The sequence below is a fragment of the Bos indicus x Bos taurus genome, chromosome 16, assembly GCF_003369695.1.
Source record: "Bos indicus x Bos taurus breed Angus x Brahman F1 hybrid chromosome 16, Bos_hybrid_MaternalHap_v2.0, whole genome shotgun sequence".
In the NCBI taxonomy this organism is placed as follows: Eukaryota; Metazoa; Chordata; class Mammalia; order Artiodactyla; family Bovidae; genus Bos; species Bos indicus x Bos taurus.
The window spans coordinates 43,548,839-43,570,522 of NC_040091.1; the positions used below are offsets into that span (position 1 = coordinate 43,548,839).

Below are 21,684 nucleotides of genomic sequence, written 5' to 3' on the forward strand. Positions count from 1 at the left end.
ATGACCATCCCTGTCTACATGAGAGGAAGAAGTCAGAGGCCCAGGGCTGGGGTGAGCAGTCAGGAGCTGGTTAACCACACACGTCACACTTCCTCCTCCAGGGCTCAGGACCACCTCTGACTACCAGTGACTCAAATACATACAAGCCAGTGGTCAAACGCCACAACCCCTCACAAGGCACGGCTCACATTCCGCTGACTTGCCGAGACTCGGGCCAATTCACAGCCTTATGTACAGAAAAAGGTGACATCACCACCGGAAGAGCAGCTGTTTATCGAAGGTTTGAGCGCGTCACCTGTAACATGGGATCAGCTCTGTCACCCAGCAGCTTCTGCTCGTCTTTCAGGTCTTGGCTTCTAGAAGATTCTACCAAACTCTCGGCCTACCCTCCTGGAGGGCCCTGTCTTTGGCTGCCTCCCCTGACTAACTTGGTGCTGCCTGTTATTCACTCTTCCTGCCACCCTGATGCTCCATCAGGTTAGGACTGCATCTGCCTGCTCCCTGCAGCATCTCAAGCATCAGATACAGTGCTGCAGTCACTCCGCAGAACACTGTGCGGTTGGGAAGCTGAACACACACACCACCAGGGATCCACCTCGGAGGTTCCATGTTCAGAAAAATAAAGCTGATGATGTAATATAAATACATAAACTGCTTTGAAAATATAATACGACCAGGACAAACAGAATTTAAAATCAGTGAAAAATACAAGGGGAAATAAGAAATTCCATAGACAGGTTATACGGATTACGAAAGGTCGGGGGAAAAAAAGTCAGTTATTAGAAGACAGATCCATGCAGATTATCCTGAATGCAGGTTAAAGAGACAGAAAGACTCAACACACACACACACACACACACACAGCATGATGACTCTTCAAAATTAAACAGCACGTTTTCAGGCAACTGGATCCACACAGAAATGATAAAGAAGCATAGGGCAAGTCCACCTAAAACCTGGAATGTGGAGAAGAGGAACTGGGATGGGACTAGGGGAGGGACCCAAGGTTGGCAAGTTCACTGGCATCTGTTATATGATAGTTCTGCATATGTTACCTAGATTGTGTGTGTGTGATAGTTCTGCATATGTTACCTAGATTGTGTGTGTGTGTGCACGTGCCTGCCCAGTCATGTCTGACTCTTTGTGATTCCATGGACTGTAGCCCACCAGGCTCCTCTGTCCATGGGATTCTCCAGGCAAGAATCCTGGAGTGGGTTGCCATGCCCTCCACCAGGGGATCTTCCTGACCCAGAGCTTGAACCCGGGTCTCTTGCATCTCCTGTGTTGGCAGGTGGATTCTTCACCACTAGTGCCACCTGGCATTGTGTAATCATTCTTTTTTTATCTGATCAATACTTAATTCAAACCAACACAAAGAAAAGGCCCCTGGTTCAGACCTGCCTGGCCCACCTGCCCTCGGGCCAGCTGGACGGTGAGCAGGGACCACCTGGCCTGAGTTCAGCCCTACAGGCCAGGCGTGGCAGTGGCGCCAGAGTCATGGGGCAGGAAGTGAGACCCACAGTCGGCTCCTGGGAAGGTGTCTGGTCCTCGGGAGTGGAGCGTGAGTTCGCAGCTCTGGTCAAGGAGGCAGAACCTGGGACACACAGGACAACCAGCCGGGCCGTTGCCGCTGAACTACCCTAAATGCCCCCAGCTGGGAAACCGAGGCTCAGCTCCTGGCGCCACGGGGGTCTGGTCTCCAAAGTCCTCACAATATCACTGAGAAGACATCAAGAAAAAGATAACAGATAATAGCAATAACGGCGGATGTATATCAGTCCATTTACCCCTCACAGTAACAACATGTACAGAGGTCCTGCTATTACCCTCATTTTAAAATGTAAAGAGGAACTTCCCTGGTGGTCCAGTGGCTAAGACTCTACACTCCAATGCACGGGGCCCGGGTTTGATCCCTGGTTGGAGAACTAGATCCCGAATGCCACAACTAAGAGTTCACATGCTGCACTAAAGATCCTGCCACAATGAAGACCTGGCACAGCCAACCAAACAAATACATATTTCAATATGTAAAAAATAAATACAATGAAAGGAAATTGAGGTTCAGAGAAGTCAAGCGACTTGCCCAAGGTCGCACAGCTGGGAAAGGGGTAAAAATTAAATTGGAACCTAGGCAGCTGGCCCCAGGGGCTTCCCTGGTGGCTCAGCGATAAAGAATCCACCTGCAATGCAGGAGATAGAGGAGACACAGGTTCGATCCCTGGATCTGGAAGATTCCCCCGGAGCAGGAAATGGCAAGCCACTCCAATATTCTTGCCTGGGAAATCCCATGGACAGAGGAGCCTGGTGGGCTATGTCCCTGGGGTCGCAAAGAGTCACAAACAACTTAGCGACTAAACCACAACAAAGCGGGTCCCAGAGCCTGCCACTCTCACCACCTTCCGGGCTCCCTGTAACTTCCCACCCAAACAGCCACACGGCAGAACAGGGTGCCTGGCATGGGCTGAGCAGCAGGGCTCTGGTGGCTTTCAGAAGTGGAGGCTGGTGGCTGAAGCAGGAAACGAAGCTGGGCTTTTTGGTTGGGTTGGGGGTCGACGCAAGGGGCCAGGGGCTCAGCACCTCACAGGCCAGGAAAGGTGTGAGGAGGAGAAGGCAGGGCCGTGTCCCTCGGCTGCAGTCAGGCGGGGAGTGCCTCACAGGTATGTGGGCCCACAGTGACCAAACCTTGTCATTTATACAGAGGACATGAAAAACCGGATCATTAAGTACAATCTTACGTGTACAAATAATTCAGATTTTTTAAATTGCTGTGCGTCTCAAAGAACTGTGGGGGGCCGACTCTGCCACTGAGCCACATCCTGGTTGGGGTGAGAAGCGTAAGCAAGAGGGCGGACGTCCCGACACACAGGTCAGATGATGGATGGGGGTGAGCCTGGCTAGTCCGGCAGAAGCGGCCAGTCTGTGATTCGCAAGAGCAGAGATCGAGAACAGATGGAAAGGGCTTTGGAAAGGAGGGTGAGGGGCTTGAGGAGCTATTAAAAGTCCTCGTCCTCACCAGTTAAGCAGAGTTACTGCACAATCCAGCAGCTCCAATCCCAGGTGGACACAAGAGAGAAAAGAAAACATATGTTCTCAAAAAACTTGTACACAAATGTTCACAGCGGCCTTATTCATGACAGCCAAAAAGAAGAACTCAAATGTCCACCAACTGATAAGTGGATAAATAAAATGTGGTGAATCCATCCACACAGCAGAATGTTATCTGGCAATAAAAAGAAATGAAGCGGGTGGCACTGAAACATATACATCACCCTATGTGAAAAAGACAGCCAGTGGGAATCTGCTGTATAACAGAGGGAGTTCAACCTGGTGCTCTGTGATGACCTAGAGGGCTGGCATGGGGTGGCAGTGGGAGGGGACATATGTATACTTGTGACTGATTCATGTTGATCTATGGCAGAAATGAACACAATATTGTAAAGCAATTATCCTCCCATTAAAAATAATTAATTAAAAAAAAAGAAATGAAGCACTGACACAGGTGTGGATGAACCTTGAGAACATTACGCTCAGTGAGAGAAGCCAGACCCAGAAACTCACATACTGTACATCCTATTTACACGAAATGTCTGGAATAGGCAAATCCACAGAGATGGGGAGTAAGTTTATGGTTTCCAGGGCTGGAAGGACGAGGGGCGCAATCAGAGGGTGGCAGCTAATCAGGGATGGGGGGGAATACAGAGCTTCTTTTGATGAAAATGTTCTACAACTGATTGTAGTGATGGATGCACAGCTCTGTGACTATACCAAAGCCCACTGAACTCTATCCTTAAGTAAGTGAATTATATGATGGGGGCTCAGCAGTAGAGAATCCACCTGCCAGTGCAAAAGACTTGGGTTTGATCCCTGAGTTGGGAAGATCCCCTGAGATGGAAACAGCTACCCGCTCCAGGATTCTTGCCTGGAGAATCCCATGGACAGAGGAGCCTGGTAGACTACCGTCCATGGAGTTGCAAGGAGTCAGACACAACTCAGAGGCTAGACAACAACAAATGATATGTGAATTATCTCTCAATAAAACTCTTTTTTTATTAGAGGTGGAACCCTGAGAGAGGTGCTGTGAGAAGATTAAGCCATCTACGATTTGCAAAATGAACAGAGAGGGGACCAGTGGGAATGAAGTCAATGAACAGCTTTGGCTGCAACTGAAGGAAGTAACGAGGGCTACAGCAAACAGTGAAGCATAAAGACACTGAGAGGATGAGGGAGAACTGCATGACAACTGGCTGGATCCACGAAAGGCCGTGCAGGGTTATGGTCTGCAGTCTCTGCAACCAGGCTGCGTGGGTTCAAGGACCTGCTGTGCCTTCTTTCAGCCCTGTGACCTCGGGCAAGTGATTCTACGTCACATATAAAAGAGGACTGGCCGCAGTGCCTGCTCTGTGGGGCTGCTGTGAACACCAACAAGCATGGGGCGTGGAGCAATACCTGGCATGCAGAAGGCACTGATACACACTGGCTAGCATTTTTATTATCACAGGGGCTGCAAGAGAAGGTCTGTCAGAGACAACTGACAACTCAGAGAACAGCCACTATTTGAAAATGAAGAAGATAGAGGGCTCTCCTGGTGGCCCAGTGGTTAGGAATTCACCAGGGGACACAGGTTTGATCCCTGGTCCAGGAAGATCCCACATGCCGTGGAGCAACTAAGTCCGTGTGCCACAACTCCTGAGCCTACTCTCTGTAGCCCACGAGTCTCAACTACAGAGCCCACACCCTGAAACTACCGAAGCCTGCTCGCTCTTAGAGCCCACGCTCTGCAAAAAGAGAAGCCGCTACGGTGAGAAGCCTACACACGCAATGAAGAAAAGCCCCTGCTCACTGCAACTAGTGAAAGCCTCACACAGCAACCAAGACCCACCACGGCCAAAAAAAAATTAGAAAAGGCAGGCAGTATTTCATGAGAACAATGCAGTGGTGGTTTAAGTTCTACATCTGCTGGGTCTGACATGGTGATATACATCCAGTGAAAATATCAGTCTCTCAGAGGTAACTGGAGATTATATATGTAAGACCAGGGCTTGGAAAGGCAATGAATGCTGGAGACAGACTAAATTCCATCAAATCAAAAATGAGACAGAAACTAAGATCTGGCTTGAAGGAGTTCACGTTTTAGCTTCCCAGGTGGCTCAGTGGTAAAGAATCCGCCTGCCAATGCAAGAGACAAGAGTTCTATCCCTGAGTCAAGTGATCCCCTGGAGAAGGAAATGGCAACCCACTCCAGTATTCTTGCCTGGGAAATCCCATGGACAGAGAGGAACCCGGCAAGTTACAATCCATGGGGTCACAAAGAGTTGGACACAACTAAGCGACTGAAACAACAAGATGGAAACAGGCTGCCAATTCAATTCTATCACCCCATCCATGGTAGACCCAACTTCAGAGAGGCTCGAATATGTAAAAACGTGTATCTTGGAATCAATGAATTGGAGGAGATTTAGGAGCGTAAAGAGGACAGTTAAAGCTTTGAGAGCAGATGAATTTTTGATGGAGAGAACACAGCAGAGTCTTAAAGAGTCCTGTTATCTGCTTACTAGTCATTAGCTCAGCAAATCCCTAAGTGGCCCTTTTCCTATTTTTATCAGCTCTCACTCCTGGAGAGGAGGCATTCTTAGGTTTACTACCCGCTGTGTAAAAGAGAGCTTCCTTCATTCCTTAATTTCCAGCTTGGGGGTGGGAGGGGGAGTGAGCATGTGTTCAGCACAGCCCATATATTTGTGGACTTGGATCCTTTCCTGCTGAGCTGTCTTTCCAGTTAAAGTGGAGTGATCAGGCCCAAGGCTGGCACCTCATGGGGGAAAGGCAGGGCAGTAAAGCCCAGGTGGGGGCTGGTCCTCCTGACAGCACCCAACAAGGTGATTTTTTTCTGGTTACCACCAGTTATTGTGGACTGACTTTTCCTGAAAGTGACACATATGACTCCTAGTATCTTTCCTAGGTTGAAAATTGAGGGGTAAAATCCCACCGGTATGTGAACAAGGGGGACTTCCCTGGTGGGACAGTGGATAAGAACAGTGGATAAGAATCCACCTGCCAATGCAGGGGCATGGGTTCAATCCCTGGTCGGGAAACTAAGATCCCACATGCCGAAGAACAACTAAGCCCAAGAGCCACACTGCTAAGCTTCCGTGTCCTAGAGCCTGTGCTCCGCAACAAGAGAAGCCACTGCAACAAGAAGTCCACGCACCACCACCAAGAGCAGCCCCTGCTCACCACTAGAGAAAGCTGGAGCGCGGCAATGAAGACCCACCGACACCAAAAAAAAAACTGATTTTTAAAAATACGTGAACAAGGATAGAATAAAGCATGCATGTGCATGCCAAGTCGCTTCAGTTGTGTCTGACTCTTTGTGACCCTATGGACTATAGCCCACCAGGCTCCTCTGTCCTTGGGACTTGCCAGGCAAGAATCCTGGAATGGGTTGCCGTGCCCCACTCCAAGGGATCTCCCCAACCCAGGGATCAAACCCCCATCCCTTAAATCTCCTGCATTGGCAGGTGGGTCCTTTACCAGTAGGGCCACCAACCAGCTTCATGGAAGACAATTTTTCCATGGACCTGGGGTGGGGGAAGATGGTTTCAGAATGATTAAAAGTACATTACATTTATTGTGTGTTTTATTTCTATTATTATTACATTAGCTCCACCTCAGATCATCAGGCATTAGATCCCAGAGGTTGGGGACCTCTGGAACAAAGCACAACCAGACTGGACAACTGGGAGAAAAGACCAACTTGGCTCCTAAACTGTTCAAACACTGAACTCATCCGAGTTACAAGACTGCAGGTATGGGAGACTCATCACTCTACTCCTGGGTCATGTTCCCCTTCACAACCTCCCAGGCAGCACCCCATGCAAGGTACCCTCAGAAGAGTAGCTGCAAACCCACCAGAACAGCAGGAACAGGGAAGACGGGGGCCCGATGTGGACAGAGTGTAGGAATGTCACCAGTGACGAATGCAGCTGTTGCGAATTTTCTGATAAACAGTCCAATAAGATGTAAAAACAGCCATAAGGTCGTGTTGACCCATCTGGGCTAGTCATTCCACTTCAGAAGTACACTTAAAGATAAAATACTTCTTAGAACGCTCATAAGTGTTCTATAATTAGATAATGGTTGCATGACTGTGTGAATATATTAAAAACTGCTGAATAGTACACTTTAAAAAAGGGTAAATTTTACGGTGTGTGAATACCTTAATTTTTTTTAAAGCTCACAAAGTACTATTTAAAACAGCAAAGAGTGGAAACAACATGCCTAATAATAGAATGACTCATATTCTGTAATATAAACAGGACTGAACAGAAACACAGAGAGACTGAAAGGGATACATTATGCAGGCTGTCAATACACGGAAATTTAAGTACATATATAAGTGTGAGAGAGAGAAAATATTAGGTGAAGAATGGACATGAGAGAATTGGAGATCAATTACCATCTTTATATAACCCAACACAAGTCACCTACAAGTCACCTGGTGCCCAGAGAGATGGAGAGACGCTGCTGCTTCCCCTCCCAGCCCACTTGGAAGGAGAACAGCAGTCTCCATTTGTAGAGCATTTCCATGCACATTATCTTACTTAATCCTTAAAACAATCCCAAGGGAGAGGCAACAGGGGTGGCCATCACTGCAGATGCTGCTGAACATGCAGTCTTCAGATCTTAGACCAGAACCCCCTCCCGGTTGTCTCCCTTCAGCGGGAGATTTGGGCTTTCCCAGCAAAGCAAAAACAAAAACAAAAGCTGGCTGCAATCTCTACCAATAGGCTCTGGGACCGCTAAGAATAAAAACAGGGAGAGGGCCGAGGACAGAGCAGGCCCACAGGCTGGAGGCCCAGCAGCGGCTCTGGGCTCACCTTGCGGACGCCGGGAGGGGCACTGGCCCTGCTGAGCAAGCTGCCAGCAACCCCCTCCACCGCCCCCCCAAACACCAGGCCAGGAGACAAGGCAGCTGTCGTGTACCTGGAGATGCTGGCTGCCTCAGCGAGGGGTATGGAATGGTCACTCCAACCCTCAGGGTGATCAATGTCAGAACAGGGAGCCCCCCGAAGCAGGGACAGCCACACGGTCCATAGGAAAGCTCCCTCCTTCCTCTTGCCAAAAAAAAGGAGAGCCTTCCAGCCAGAGGGGAACAGGGGTGGCAGAGAGATGCCTGGGGCACCTCCCGACAGGAAGGCCAACTGCTGAGGGCTTGGACAGACTGAAGCTGAGGGCGTAGTGGTTAAGAGCCTGGGTTCTGGGGTGCCACAGACCTGGGACCCCCTCCCTGCACTTCTAGGTGGGGGGACGGCAGCCAGGCCTGACAGCTGCACCTCAGTCCATGAGGACAGCCCCCCTTCCAGAAGAGCCCATCCCCATGGCTGTGATGAGGGCGGGCAGGGGTCACTTCCACACAGGGGCTAGTAGCCCAGACATGGTCACTCCCTGGATGGCCCAGAGGGCTGCCTTGGGAGACCCCCGCAAGGGAGTGGTTGGCCAGGGCTTCTGTGACTCTCAGGACAGGACTTCCAAGAGGGGTGGCCCAGACAGGGTGAGAGGGAGCTGGGGCGGTCCTCCTGCTCCCCTCCCCCACCTCCTTTATTCCCCTCTCCTGTCTCTGCAGCAGCCTCGACTGCAGCGAACTCCTCTGGGCCAGAGGCTGCGGCAGGAGAGGAGAAAAAAGCTCTCACAGCAGGGAGGGAGGCATGGAGCGAGGGAGCCAGGGGATGGGTTGGAGTGGGGCGGGGGGGTAGAGGAGACATCCAAACCCCCGTGCTGCTCAGAAGCCCCCACTCAGGGTCTGTCTGGGACCAGGCCTGGCCCGTAGCCCCCTCCCTTCCAGCACTTAGGCCACAGTCTAGGAGTAGGGTCCCTCCAGGGCCTCCTGGCACAGGAGTGAGTGAGGGGGGCGGGGGAGGGGAGAAAGGCCCCCACACTCTGCCCTTCTGCTTAACGGCCAGACCCCGGGGCTGGGACTCCTGCCTGGATGCTTGCTGGCCGCACTCGGCCTCACTGCAGCACCTCGCCGGCTGAGCTCACGGGACAGCAAGATGCTGTGACCTCCTGCAGGACGGGCAGCCTTTCCTCCTGCGGCTTCCCACCCCCAACCCCAGGGGGAGGCACAGGCACGGCCCTGGTCTGCTGGGCACAGGGTTACTGGCCATGGTGGGTGACTACAGGGTCCCCAGCTCCTGTCCTCTCTCTCCAGCCTGAGCTTGAGTCCGGCAGGGCCCTGAAGCAGATCAGGAGGGGAGAGACAGGACCAGTGCCGCACGAGGCCCCTCCCTTGGGATGCAGAGAGCGCGTGTCCTTCTGGGTCCCCTAGGCCCAGGGAGAGAGACAAGACTGAAGGAGAGGGAGGGCGAGGCAGAAACAGAGGCAAAGGGAAGAGAACCCCCAGTTCTGGCTGTTCCCGAGGATCCAGGTCCACAGCTGAAGGGGTGAGCACAGAGGCAGGGAGTCACCCCACCCTACACCGTCAGGCCTGTGTGCGCACCTGGCCAGGGAGATGCAGCACCCTGGACAGCTGCTGTGCCACTGGCCACCTCTGACAAGGAGAGCGGTCTGAACCAGCCCCGCCCTGGCTGTGAGCCCTGCACAATGGGTGGGTCCCCGAGGCCTGCCCTGCTCTGGGCCCAGTGAAGCAGCATGTACTCGAGCTGGCAAAAATAAGACCCACTGCTTGGAACCCACACCCTGAAGGCAACCGGGACAGTGCTTTGGTCCCACACAGCAGCCCTGAAGGCAGAGCCATGGGCCGCCCTCCGCTCTAAACCTCAGCCGTCATACTAGCAGCCAAACCCAAGATTCTCCCTGCCATGGGCTTGCCACGGCTAACAGATCTGCTCAGGCCTCGGCCTACCTTTCTGTCTTCCTTTCTGCTTTCCTTTCTCTGACATTCAAAGGTACCTTTGCAAGGAAGGGCCTTTGCCCAGCTCCTGGCTTCATATAGATTCTACAAATGACATCAAATATCAAGAAGGATGGTTCCAACACTTTGGCCACCTGATGCGAAGAGATGACTCATAGGAAAAGACCCTGATGCTGGGAAAGATTGAAGGCAGGAGCAGAAGGGGATAACAGAGGATGAGATGGTTGGATAGCATCACCAACTCAATGCACATGAGTTTGAACTAACTCTGGCAGATAGTGAAGGACAGGGAAGCCTCGTGTGCTGCAGTCCACGGGGTCAAAAAGAGTCAGACAGGACTTAGTGATTGAACAACCCCGAGAAGAATGATGTGGCAGGGTGGAAAAAATAAGAAGCAACAACACCAATTGGTGACTCCAGACATCACGGGGTAGGACTGGGGAAGGGGCTGCCAGAAATGGGGGAGGAGAGGAGACCCAGTGTCACATCCAGGCAGAGAGGGACTGGCTCCCACCCGCCCCCAGCCAGGTGCTTGGCACCAGATCTGTAGGTCATCTCTCTGCGGATGAAGCCAGGGCACGGCCCAGCCCTCACTCCTACCAGGACAGGAGGCACACACAGGTCTCAGGAGGAAACCCACAGCCTGAGTCCCTGCTGAGGACAGGAGAGGAAATCCAGAAGGCTTGAGGAGAGCCATGAAGGCCCACTGCAGTGAGGAGGGCAACTTTTTCTCACACAGGTTCCAGACAGAGAAGCCCAGCTCCTCTTCAGGACGGCAGGGACCCTGGAGGCTGGCTCCTGTCTGGTACCCTAGCCCACTGTTCCTCCCACCTGGCCCTGAGAGCACCACCTGCAATATTCATTCTGGAGTCTGTCCTGATATATATCCCCAGGTGAACCCATGAGGCATCAGGGGACAGCAGGCAGCTGGGTCCCCATCCCTGAAACCCCCCCCACACCCACCGAGAGCTTCTAGCACTAAACACACTTCAAAGGGGAAAGGGGAGAATGCTGAGGGGAGGAACAGAGTGGAAAAGAGACACAGACCTCCTGGGCCCCATCCAGGACCAAGGGATCTGGGGCCCACCTTTCTGCCCAGGCCCACACCAATGGGTGGGCCAGTGGCCTAGGGCTGCAGCATGCAGTTAGGGGATGAGCTGGCTGCAATGGTGCAGAGCCCGGGGCCGGAGCCAGACTGCCTGGACCGGGACCTGGCTACACCATATCCGGCCATGACCTTGGGCTCATCACCAAACCTCATCCGTAGGTGGAGGCTAATAATAGCGCCCTTCCCATTTGGCTACTAGGGCCTCAGGACACGGTAAGAATTAGCTTTTATCATTGGGGTAAAAGAGTCGTCAAAGCTCTGAACACATACAGCCAATGCTCATGAGATGTGATGGGAGTCACAGAAAGCCAGGGCTCAAGGGGCCACAGCTGCTGTGGTTGACACTCAAGATGAAAGCAGAGGGGGCCACTGCTGTAAGCAGAAGCCTGGGAGCCCTGCACGCTGATGGTCTCCACCACACTCAGCAAGGAAGCCAGCTTACCTCCCAGGGTTTACTGCCAGCCAGCGTTTTCAGTGCCTGGGCCAAGTCTACATAATCCAACTACATGCTCCCTTAGGGCAGCTGTCACCATCCGGGGCTTGCCTGTGGGCACCCTGGGGTATAGCATGGTACAGAACTGGGCACACACAGGCTCTGAAAGGAGACTGCACACCAGCAAAATCTTCTAAGCAAGCACTGGAGGAGAAAATGGCAACCCACTCCAATATTCTTGCCTGGAAAATCTAATGGACAGAGGAGCCTGGCGGGCTACAGTCCATGGGGTCTCAAAAGAGTTGGACACGACTTAGTGACTGAGCGTGCACGCACGCAGCACTGGCCCCGACGCAGGGGCCAGGTAGGCCCTCCAGCCCTGTGGGCCGATGCCAAACCACTGATGCAGGGCAGGGACGCTCACGCACCTTCCGCGTCCAGTGTCTCCTTCATGACGATCTCCACCCGCTCCACGTGGTGCCGGTTCCAGAGGCCATCCAGGGCTGCACGGTTCTGGTCTCGGAAAGGCAGGATCTGGGCCACTACCTGCCAGGGAGGAAGACTGCAGAGCTGTGGGCTTCTCCTGGAACCAAGAGGGAATCCCGACCCCACAGAAGGGCCCGCAACCTCTCTATCCCGCTCAGAGGAGACACTCTCAAGAGCAACAGTCCCCAGATGCCAGGCCTTCACAGCCCAGTAAGGACTCGAGAACCTCTCAGTGACCTCCACAGGGTTAGCAGCCTTTTTTTTTTTTCTTTGCCAAGAAAGAAAACATTTAAGATTCTCTACCTTCTATTGATGCTTCTGAACCGTGGTGTTGGAGAAGACTCTTGAGAGTCCCTGGGACTGTAAGGAGATCCAATTAGTCAACCTTAAAGGAGATCAGTCCTGAATATTCATTGGAAGGATTGATGCTGAAGCTGAAACTCCAATACTTTGGCCACCTGATGGGAAGAACTGACTCACTGGAAAAGACCCTGATGCTGGCAAAGATTGAAGGCAGGAGGAGAAGGGGACAACAGAGGATGAGATGGTTGGATGGCATCACCAACTTGATGGACATGAGTTTGAGCAAGCTCCGGGAGTTGGTGATGGACAGGGAAGCCTGGCATGCTGCAGTCCATGGGGTCACAAAGAGTCAGACACGACTTGAGAGACTGAACTGAACTGATCTTCTGTTACCATCCATTTTTAATAAAGAAAGTTATTTTAACACTAAAAATGGAGCAAGAAAAGTTTCAAATTGAATACCATCCAGTATTTTTTTTTTCCTAATTTTCCCCTAAACAAGTGAAAACCTAGCAGGACAGGCACTGGTCTAAGGGCTTATCTTTGGAACACTGCAGCTCCAACCCCCATGGAACATGATGACCCCCGTGTGGCCCTGGGCCCATGGCCTGGTCAGGGCCAGAGAACACACGTGCTTGTGTGTTTTCTGCTCTGGTTTCCAGGAAGAAGTGTCCTGAGGGGCCCTGAGGGTCTGTTCAGATTGAACTGGCCAGCTGACCAGCCTCACCCAGGGGGCCAGCCCCTTGCTTCACCACAGGGCCTGGATGAGAAGCAAGGACTCAAAGAGTCCCTATCCTGTTTTAAGATCTCATTACCAGGCTTCTGGCTCAAAACAGAACCCGGAAAGGAAAAGGTATTGAGAAAAGGCAGATGGGTGCGGAGTAACATGGTTAATTCTAATTCTCACAGCATGCCCACCCAAAAGCCGGGCCCTCTCAGGGCCCCCTCAGTACAGAACACGGGGCCAGGCTGGGAAACAGAAGCCATGACACACAAAAGAACAGGATGCATGGACAAGGGCCAAGCAGTCCTGCCATTGCCACTCGCCTCCTGCCCAGAGTCAAGATGACCATGGGAGCCCAGATCTCACAATGCCTTTGGGGCCAATTCCACAGTCAGTGGTGCTGCCCTGAGGACGGCGTCTTACCTACCCCAGCTCCCTTCACCCTGTAGGCTCCAGGCTGCGGCTCACCTGCTTGCCCAGGTAATGGTCCACCCGGTACATCTCCTCTTCCTGGAAAAAGCTCCCCAGTTCTGTGGCCAGCTGTTGGGCGGAGTGGAGGTCATGGCCAAAGGGTTTCTCGAGCACAACGCGCAGCCAGGCACCGGGGCCTGGCCGGCAGCTGCTGTTGATATTGCGGGCGATGTCCACGTAGGCAAAGGGCGGCACCGAGAGGTAGAAAATTCGGCCGGTCTCCCGGAGGCCTTCGTGCTCAACCTGGGCCTCAATGTCCTTGCTCAGGGCCAGGTAGTCCTCGGGCGTCTTCAGCTGGCGGTACTCACTCAGCTGCTGGAACTGAGCCTTTAGTTCAGCACAGTGACCCAAGGCCATATCCCCAGGGCAGGACAGGGACTCCAGGACCTTGGCGATGACCTCCTGGCCCTGCTCGGTGCTCGTCAGGGCAGTCCCGTGGAAGCGAAAATGGTGGCCCTTCCCCACCTCCTCCAAGTACAGATGGAACAGGCCCTGCCACAGGTACTTTCTGGCCAGGTCCCCGGTGGCTCCCAGCAGGATGATGGAGACCTGTCTGGGGAGATCCTGGGCTTGCAAGCCGCTGAGCAGGGCCACGCACATAGCCGCCATGAGCATCTTCCAGACGCCTGGGCGCCTAGGAAAGACAGAGAAGCAACGAGGAAGGATCAGACATGGCTTGGTGGCTGCGATGTTGCGGGGGAACACATTCCTAGGTTATCAAACATTTCCTGCCTGGCAAGAACAGCCACCTGTTTCGCAAGAAAATGTTTCAGTTGCACAGCTTCCCTCTCCCTCCTCACAGCCTGGCTTCTGTGCCAGGCAGCCAGTGGGCCGGGAGCCTACCCTGTAAGCAGAGATAACGCCACTCGCTGGAGGGGGGCCGTTCTGTGCAGGAGCGGCAGCCCCCAGGGAGGCCCCAGCGTGGTCATGTGCTTGAGCCGTCCACTCTACGACCAACACCAGTCTCGTCCACTAACACAGGTGGCCGGGGTCGTCAGAGCAGCAGGCCATGGTCTTAGATGACGACCTGGAGATGGGGGGACATCGTTGCCCCGTCACTTCTCTGTCGGCTCTTCCCATATCTATTGGGCTCCAAGCACAAAATGACCACTAACATTTCTTTTTTTTCGCCACTCGGCGTGCAGGATCTTCCCTGACCAGGGACAGAACTCATCCCCCTTGCACTGGGAGCACAGAGTCTTAGCCACAGACTGCCAGGGAAGTCCACAAAATGACCACTAATCATTGCTGCAGCACTGTGATCAAAAACTCGGATTCTGGAACCAACTGAGACCTTGAACAATTATTTAACTTCTCTGTACCTCAGTTTCCTCATCAGAAATGAGGGTATTCATGGTACCTACATCAGAGGGCTGTTAAAAGGAGAAAATGACTGACTGCTGAGAAGGTCTTGGACAATGCCTACCACCTATTAAGCACTAAATAAGTGGTAACGATCATTATGGGACTAGAATGGGTTAGCATACATTATAGTGTATGTTAATAGCAGCAAACACTGAATGCTGGCATGTGCCAAACACTGAGCTAAATACTTCTGTGCATCAGATTTCCCTGAATCCAGACAAGAGTCTTGCAAAGAACCAGTAGAGGGGGGACTTCCCTGGTGGTCCAGTGGCTAAGACTCTGAGCTACCACTGCAGGAGGCCCAGGTTCGATTACTAATCAGTGCACCAGATCCCACACATTGCAACTAAGAGGTCACATGCTGCAACTAAAACTCCTGCACGCTGTAACGCAGATCGCAGATCGCATGTGCCACAACTAGGACCCAGCGCAGCCAAATAAAGAAATATTACAGAAAAAAAGAACCAGTGAAGGAGTACTATCATGGTCCCCCACTTCTAGAGACAGACAAGCTGAGGCTCAGGCAGGTGAAAGTCCTGTGGTGAGAAAGGGGGGGAAGCTGGGCAGGCATCTGGCTCCTTGGCTCCAGGGCTAATGGGCAGGAATTACACACTACGGTCTCCCTGAGGTTAGTCTAACTTATTGGCTAGTTTTCAGTCTCATCTGAAGCAGCTGAGATGCAGGAAAGGCGAGGCCCCAGACCGGTCACTGATGCACCAGAGGATTTGCTTTCTCTGGCCTTCTGCTCAGACTGAGGCTGTAGAGCTGGATAGGTTCAATTCTTACTCCCTGGCTCTCCCATTCTCCAAATCCCTGCCAAGGCCAGTGCTTTGAAGGAAAGACAGAAGGAATTGGGAGGAATGTGACACGGCTCTCAGACCTAGGCCAGGGGCCTGGGGCCCAGCCTGGGGTGTGGGAGGACTGAAGAAGAAACGAGGATAACTGGCTTGGCACAATTATATGGCAGGTGTTCTCCCAATAAAGGGTTAACAGAGTCTTCAACAATGAGGCACTGGTCTAGTTATACAGATGGGGAAATTGAGTTTTAAAGAGACAGAAGGAATTCTGAAAATCCCCTCACCCCAACACTATCTGCTATATTGAAGGACCAGATCTGCCCCCACTCTGACATCAGACCTCTCCCCTCAATCTGCCCTTTCCTTCTTTCCCCACCTCTCTTGAGATTCATCTCCAACATGGCCTCGGTTAGTGGCCAAACCAAGATGAGGACCCAGCAACAGCATCTGCACCAGAATCTACAGGCACCAGAGCTTCCTGTCATGGGAGGTCTAACTGAAGGACCACGGGGCCACACGTGCGGCACCCCCAGCCTCCTCTTCACTGTCCATTATAGGCACTTGTGCCCAAATTTGGACCAAGGGGCCATTCAGCTTTCTTTGCCTGCTTTCCGATCCCGATCCTCGCTTGTCAAGCACTTCCTTCTTAACTGGCAAACCACCCCTGTCTGGAGAGAAGGAAAAGCTGCAAGGTCAGTGCGGGAGAGAGGCAGAGAGAAATCTGAAGCCCACGTAACAGCCTGGAAAAGGAGAAGCAGCCAGCTGGCAGCTGCATCTCGGAGCTCCTGATCGTACACGGGCAGCCAGAGGTCTGGACGGGCCTGTTGTGGCAGGTGAGGGAGCTCTGAGGGCCAGCACTGCTACGCCCACCCCAGGAGACAGCAGAAAACCTGAGCCGACCCCCGGGCCTCCATTTAACCCTGTTCTGACTCTGAAGTCTGCTGCAGTCCTCTCTGATCAGCCCTCTCTGGGCTCCCAGAGCTCAGGTTAGATGCCTTATCTCTTGCTTACGTCCCCAGCCTCCTTTAAACAAATACACATCAGAAATATCAGTTATTGCAACACGGCTGCTTACTCTGTGGTTGCTAAACAACCAGGGAACAACTCTTTCCTAAATGAGTCAGGAGGGGAGCAGTCCTGAATGTTTGGTTTTCTTATTACCATGTCTTTTAACCTTAACAGTGTTTCTCAAACTTCAGTGTGCTTATACGTGTGCTTATGAATCTCTTGGAGAACTCTATCAAAAATGCAGACTCTGGGGCAGAGGGTCTGGAGATGGGGCCTAAGGTGCCAAGAGCCCACTGTGAGAAGCAGGGTCTGGAATGCTGAGTGGTGAAGCCAAGTCAGGGCCAGTGTCAGGTGGGAGCATCAGGATGATTCGGCTGCAGAGCTGTTCAAAATGCACGTGTGTTATGTGTGTTAAGTTGCTTCCATCATGTCTGACTCTTTGCAACCCCATGGACTGTAGCCTGCCGCTCCTCTGTCCGTGGAATTCTCCAGGCAAGAATACTGGAGTGGGCTGCCATGCCCTCCTCCAGGGGATCTTCCCTGACCCAGGAATCAAACCCGGGTCTCTGGCACCATAGGCAGATTCTACAGGGAAGTCCCCTCAAAACGCACATTTCTGCCTCCTACTGCCTTCACCAGGGCAGTGAACTTCTGACCCCAGTGGGCCCAGGGCAGGCGCACACATGGGCATTTCAAAGCCACCTTGAATGCTGGCGATAGACCCATCCCCCTGCAAAACCTGGTTACTAATGACCTCGAGACTAATAATGCCTGACATCTACCTAGCAGTCAGTGTGTGCCAGACGATGTAAATGCACATTCTCAACCTTCCCTCCACACAGCGCTGGGAAGGAGTCCTGCAAGGATCCCATTTCACAGATGAGCAGACAGCAGGCCAAGTCCACTGTCCAGTTCCAGAGCCCGAGGCCCCAGGTGCTGTGTGAAATGGCTCCCCAAGTTGAATGGAGGAAGGTGGCCTTTGAGTCAGAGGACCTGGGCTTAAGGCCATGTCTGAGCTTTGTGTGGTCCAATCAAGTCACCTCGTCAGTCCTCACCTATCAAACGGGCTAACATCCCCCAAACTAAATGGAGGTTTGCGAAGACTAGCTGAGATGATACCAGTGACAAAAACCCTATACAAATGCGCAATTAGGGACTTCCCTGGTGATTCAGTGGCTAAGACTCCTCACTCTCAAAGCAGGGGGCCTGGGTTAGATCCCTGATCAGGGAACTAGATCCCACATGTCACAACTAAGACCCAGTGCCTGTGTGCGTGCTCAGTCGCTTCAGTCTTGTCCGGCTCTGTGTGACCCCATGGACTGTAGCTCGCCAGCTCCTCTGTCCACGGAATTCTCTAGGCAAGAATACTGGAGTAGGCTGCCATACCCTTCTCCAGAAGACCCAGTAAGCCCAATGTATATATATATATTGGTTTCCCAGGTGGCGCAGTGGTAAAGAATCCAACTGCCAATGAAAGAGACCCAAGTTTGATCCCTGGGTAGGGAACATCTTCTGGAGGAGGAAATGGCAACCGACTCCAGTATTCTTGCCTAGGAAATCTCATGGACAGAGGAACCTGGTGGGCTACAGTCCATGGGGTTGCAAAGAGTCAGACATGACTGAGCACATACACACTGCATGCATACACATACACACACACAAACCCAACAAAACAAAAGGCAAATGCTAAGTTAATTATGTACAGTGCCCCCTGCCCCTGCCCAGCATGGCATCAGGTTGCTGCAGCTGCAGGAAAACCTGTGCTGCCCCCTCCTCTCCGGAGCTCCAGAGCCCAGCCCTGCAGACAGTACAGGACACGCCCAGACGTCTATGTAACACCCCCCTGCTTGCCCTTACCCCCTGAGAAGGAGGGTATACGGGTATACAGATGTTCTCTCTGTTGCCCCGACAGAGGAATAAACAGGCTCCCAGAAGTCCAATTACATCAAAGTCAAGACCAGGCTCCCAGCCCCTGGAGAAGAGGTAACAGGGATCGAGACTCCACGGCCACCTGTGGCCTAAACCGCTCTCAGGCTGTAAGCCTCTCCTTCTGAAGGATTTTCTGAAAACCTTTCTCCTGCTTCCTTGCCTCCTCTGAGAGCAATGGGCTGAGAAATACTCTCCTAAGATTATATACTTGAACTTGGCCAAAAAACACGGAAGTGGCATTCCAACGCCCAATCCTACTATCAACTGCATCTATGTTTAATTAATAAATAAGAAAACCATGAGTGCGATGTATGAGCCACTCCAGGACAGGAGGACAGTGTATTCAACTGTGGACTGGAACACGTGGTGATTAGTACACAGAAGAATCTAAACACCTTGTAACCTTGAACTTGCATGTTCCTTGCTGGGAACTGCAGTTTCCCCACCTGTGAAGAGAGGCAGCTAGAGGAGCTTGACAGCACTTTCCTCCCAGTAAACTGTTTTCCAAGGAAAGGAGATAACCTCTCTATTACACAGGAGATGGCCATCACCTTTCTGAAGGCAGTTTAGGCCAGGAAATACAGGACTGAAGTAGGAAGCATGGAACTGATAACTGAGAGTCACTCAGAAGTTAAAAGACCAAGCTCCCTGAAGCTCTAATTTCAGTGTGTAGAGGATGTGATCTCATTTACAATTATTATTCCAAATACTTGCCAGCAGCATGCACGTTCGTGCGTGCTAAGTCACTTCAGTTGTGTCCACCTCTTTTTGACCCTATGGACCAGACCCTGCCAGGCTCCTCTGCCCATGGAACTCTCCAGGCAAGAATACTGGAGTGGGTTGTCATGCCCTCCTCCAGGGGATCTTCCCAACCCAGGGATCGAACCCACGTCTCTTACGTCTCCTGCTTTAAGCAGGCGAGTTCTTTACCACTAGCTCCCACCTTGCTACAAAGTGAGGTGTGGCAGAGGCTTCTTCCAGGGTGTGACAGGTTCATCCAAGAGTCGGGACTGGCCGGCCCACGTCCAAAGTCAAGGGCACCTCTCGCTGCCCCCAGCTCCAGGGTGAGGGGTTCCTACTGGGCCTCCTGGGAGACTCACCTTTTAAAGTGCGGCTCTGCTAACATCCCCAAAGCTGCGAGCACGGACGTGGCCAGCCACAGGGTATGGGCCAGAAGTGGGGTTCCCAAGCAAGAGAGGCAGACGTGGGGCACACCCAGGACCAGTCTCAGCACAGCCCTGGCCTGGGCGGGCACTCGGATGGCAAAGCCGGTTCTGGGAAACCACAGGAGGAAGCAGCTCTGACCCTCTGGCCCCAGCAGGCAAGGGGCGGGAGAAAGGAGCCGGGAGGTGGACGCCAGCAACTGTTGGCACTCTGTCCCTTCCCTGGTGCCCTTCCCTGGTGCCACATCCACACTTTTGACCTCTTCTGCCTTCTGTTTCCAGGCAGGGGGAAGAGGAATTTTCTTCAAATCACAGCTCATGAGCTTGGTATTTTTTACAAGAGCATGTGGGAGTGAAATAAAGGTTCAAAGTGAAGAGGAGTTTTTGCTGAAGCACAAAGGGATGTGCTGGTCCCCCCTCCACTCACCAGCTCCAGTGTGCTTCCCAACTCCCCTCTGTGCTCTGGGCCTTCTGCACAGACACCCCCATGTGGAGGCGAGTCAAACCCGTCATCGTCAACTGTGACCTGGGGCTAGACAGGGGACAGAACCCCAAGATCAGCTCTGAGACCATTTCCCCCACTGAACACATAGAATCCTTATTACCATCACCTAGGGGGTCAATATTTGGTCCCAACAATTCAAATGGTATGTGAGAGCCATCACATATCTGCATGAGAGATTCAATTCCTAGATTTTCAGGAATTTGTCAAGTCAGTTGTTAAACACGGCCCCTATTAAAACCGAATTACACGAATTTAGAATCAAATAAGCTATATTAAAAAACAAAGATATTAAACACTCAATACTCCCTAATTGATTTACTTCATATTACTATTATCTCTGCTCTTGACATTATTTAATCTATTGCATCTGTCATTGTTCAGTCACAAAGTCGTGCCCAGCTCTTTGCGACCCTATGGACTACAGCACACTAGGCTGTTCCGTCCTCCACTCTCTCTCGTAGTTTGCTCAAATTCATGTCCATTGAGTCAGTGACGCTCTCTAACCATCTCATCCTCTGCTGCCCCCTTCTTCCTTTGCCTTCAATCTTTCCCAGCATCAGGGTCTTTTCCAAAGAGTCAGCTCTTCACATCAGGTAGCCAAAGTATTGGAGCTTAAGCATCAGTCCTTCCAATGAATATTCAGGGTTGGTTTCCTTTAGGATTGACTGGTATCTATAAGGTGAAGATATTCTGTAATGGTGTGCTTGAAACTGGCTGGCGTGGGAACATTTATTTATGCGGCAGGTGTTGGCAAATGCTATCAAGCTGGCTCCTGGCCACCAACCGCCATCCCTTCCAGAGGTTGTTAAACATCTACCAACACACAACTGCCTGTACACCAAGCTGCTATTTCTAGTCTGGACTTTCTCCCCCTAAACTCCCGTCTCACACAGTCAACTGTGACTGTGACACCAACAGCTGGATGTCTACAAGATGTACCACGTTCAAAACAAATTGACTTATCTCCCAAATGCTCCAAACGCAGGTCGCCCATCCTCAGTAAATGGCAACTCCCCTCTTCCAGGGGCTCAGGCCAGAGATCTTGGGGCATTCGATCTGACAGCAAATCCTATGGTTTCTATCACCAACATTTACCTAGAATACAGCTACTCACCATTCTCACCGCCTTCCATCTCTCCACTCTGGTCCTAGCCACCATCACCTTTGTGTGAAGCCACCTCCCTGGCCTCTCATTTCTATCTTTGCCTGAACCCAGGAGTCGGAGTGCTCTGTTTACAGCATCGGTCAGATCCCGTCCTTCTGTTCAGTGGCCGGCAGGGTCTACACACTCTGGCCTTCCATCTCTTACCTCTTTGATCTTTTCTCCTACACTCTGTCCCTCTCTGGGCTCCAGCCATCCATCCTCCTGCCCCAGGGCCCTTGTACTTGCTGTTCTCGCTGCCTGACCTACTTTTCCCTGCAGATGTCCACGTGGCTCACTCCCTCACTAATTTCAATTCTTTACTGAAATGTCACCTCAGTGAGGCTTTCTCAGCTGACTCTGTGTAAAACTGTAAACCTCCA

General features: G+C 52.1%; 1 protein-coding gene across 3 annotated transcripts in view; it reads right to left on the reverse strand.

Annotated features, from left to right (window-relative positions):
• LOC113906606 (SPRY domain-containing SOCS box protein 1) overlaps positions 1 to 21,684 on the reverse strand; it is a 134,861-nt gene that overhangs the window by 106,335 nt on the left and 6,842 nt on the right. Inside the window, exons 1-3 of one of the 3 annotated variants that reach the window (XM_027564986.1) lie at positions 19,593 to 19,750; positions 13,391 to 14,027; positions 11,838 to 11,955 (exon numbers count right to left, since the gene is read on the reverse strand). In XM_027564986.1, the coding sequence (XP_027420787.1) occupies positions 11,838 to 11,955; positions 13,391 to 14,027; positions 19,593 to 19,618 (781 nt within the window). In that variant the 5' untranslated portion in view covers positions 19,619 to 19,750. Of the gene's footprint in view, positions 1 to 11,837; positions 11,956 to 13,390; positions 14,028 to 19,592; positions 19,991 to 21,684 lie in introns of those variants that run through there. The other 2 variants (XM_027564984.1, XM_027564985.1) reach the window with 2 other exon arrangements.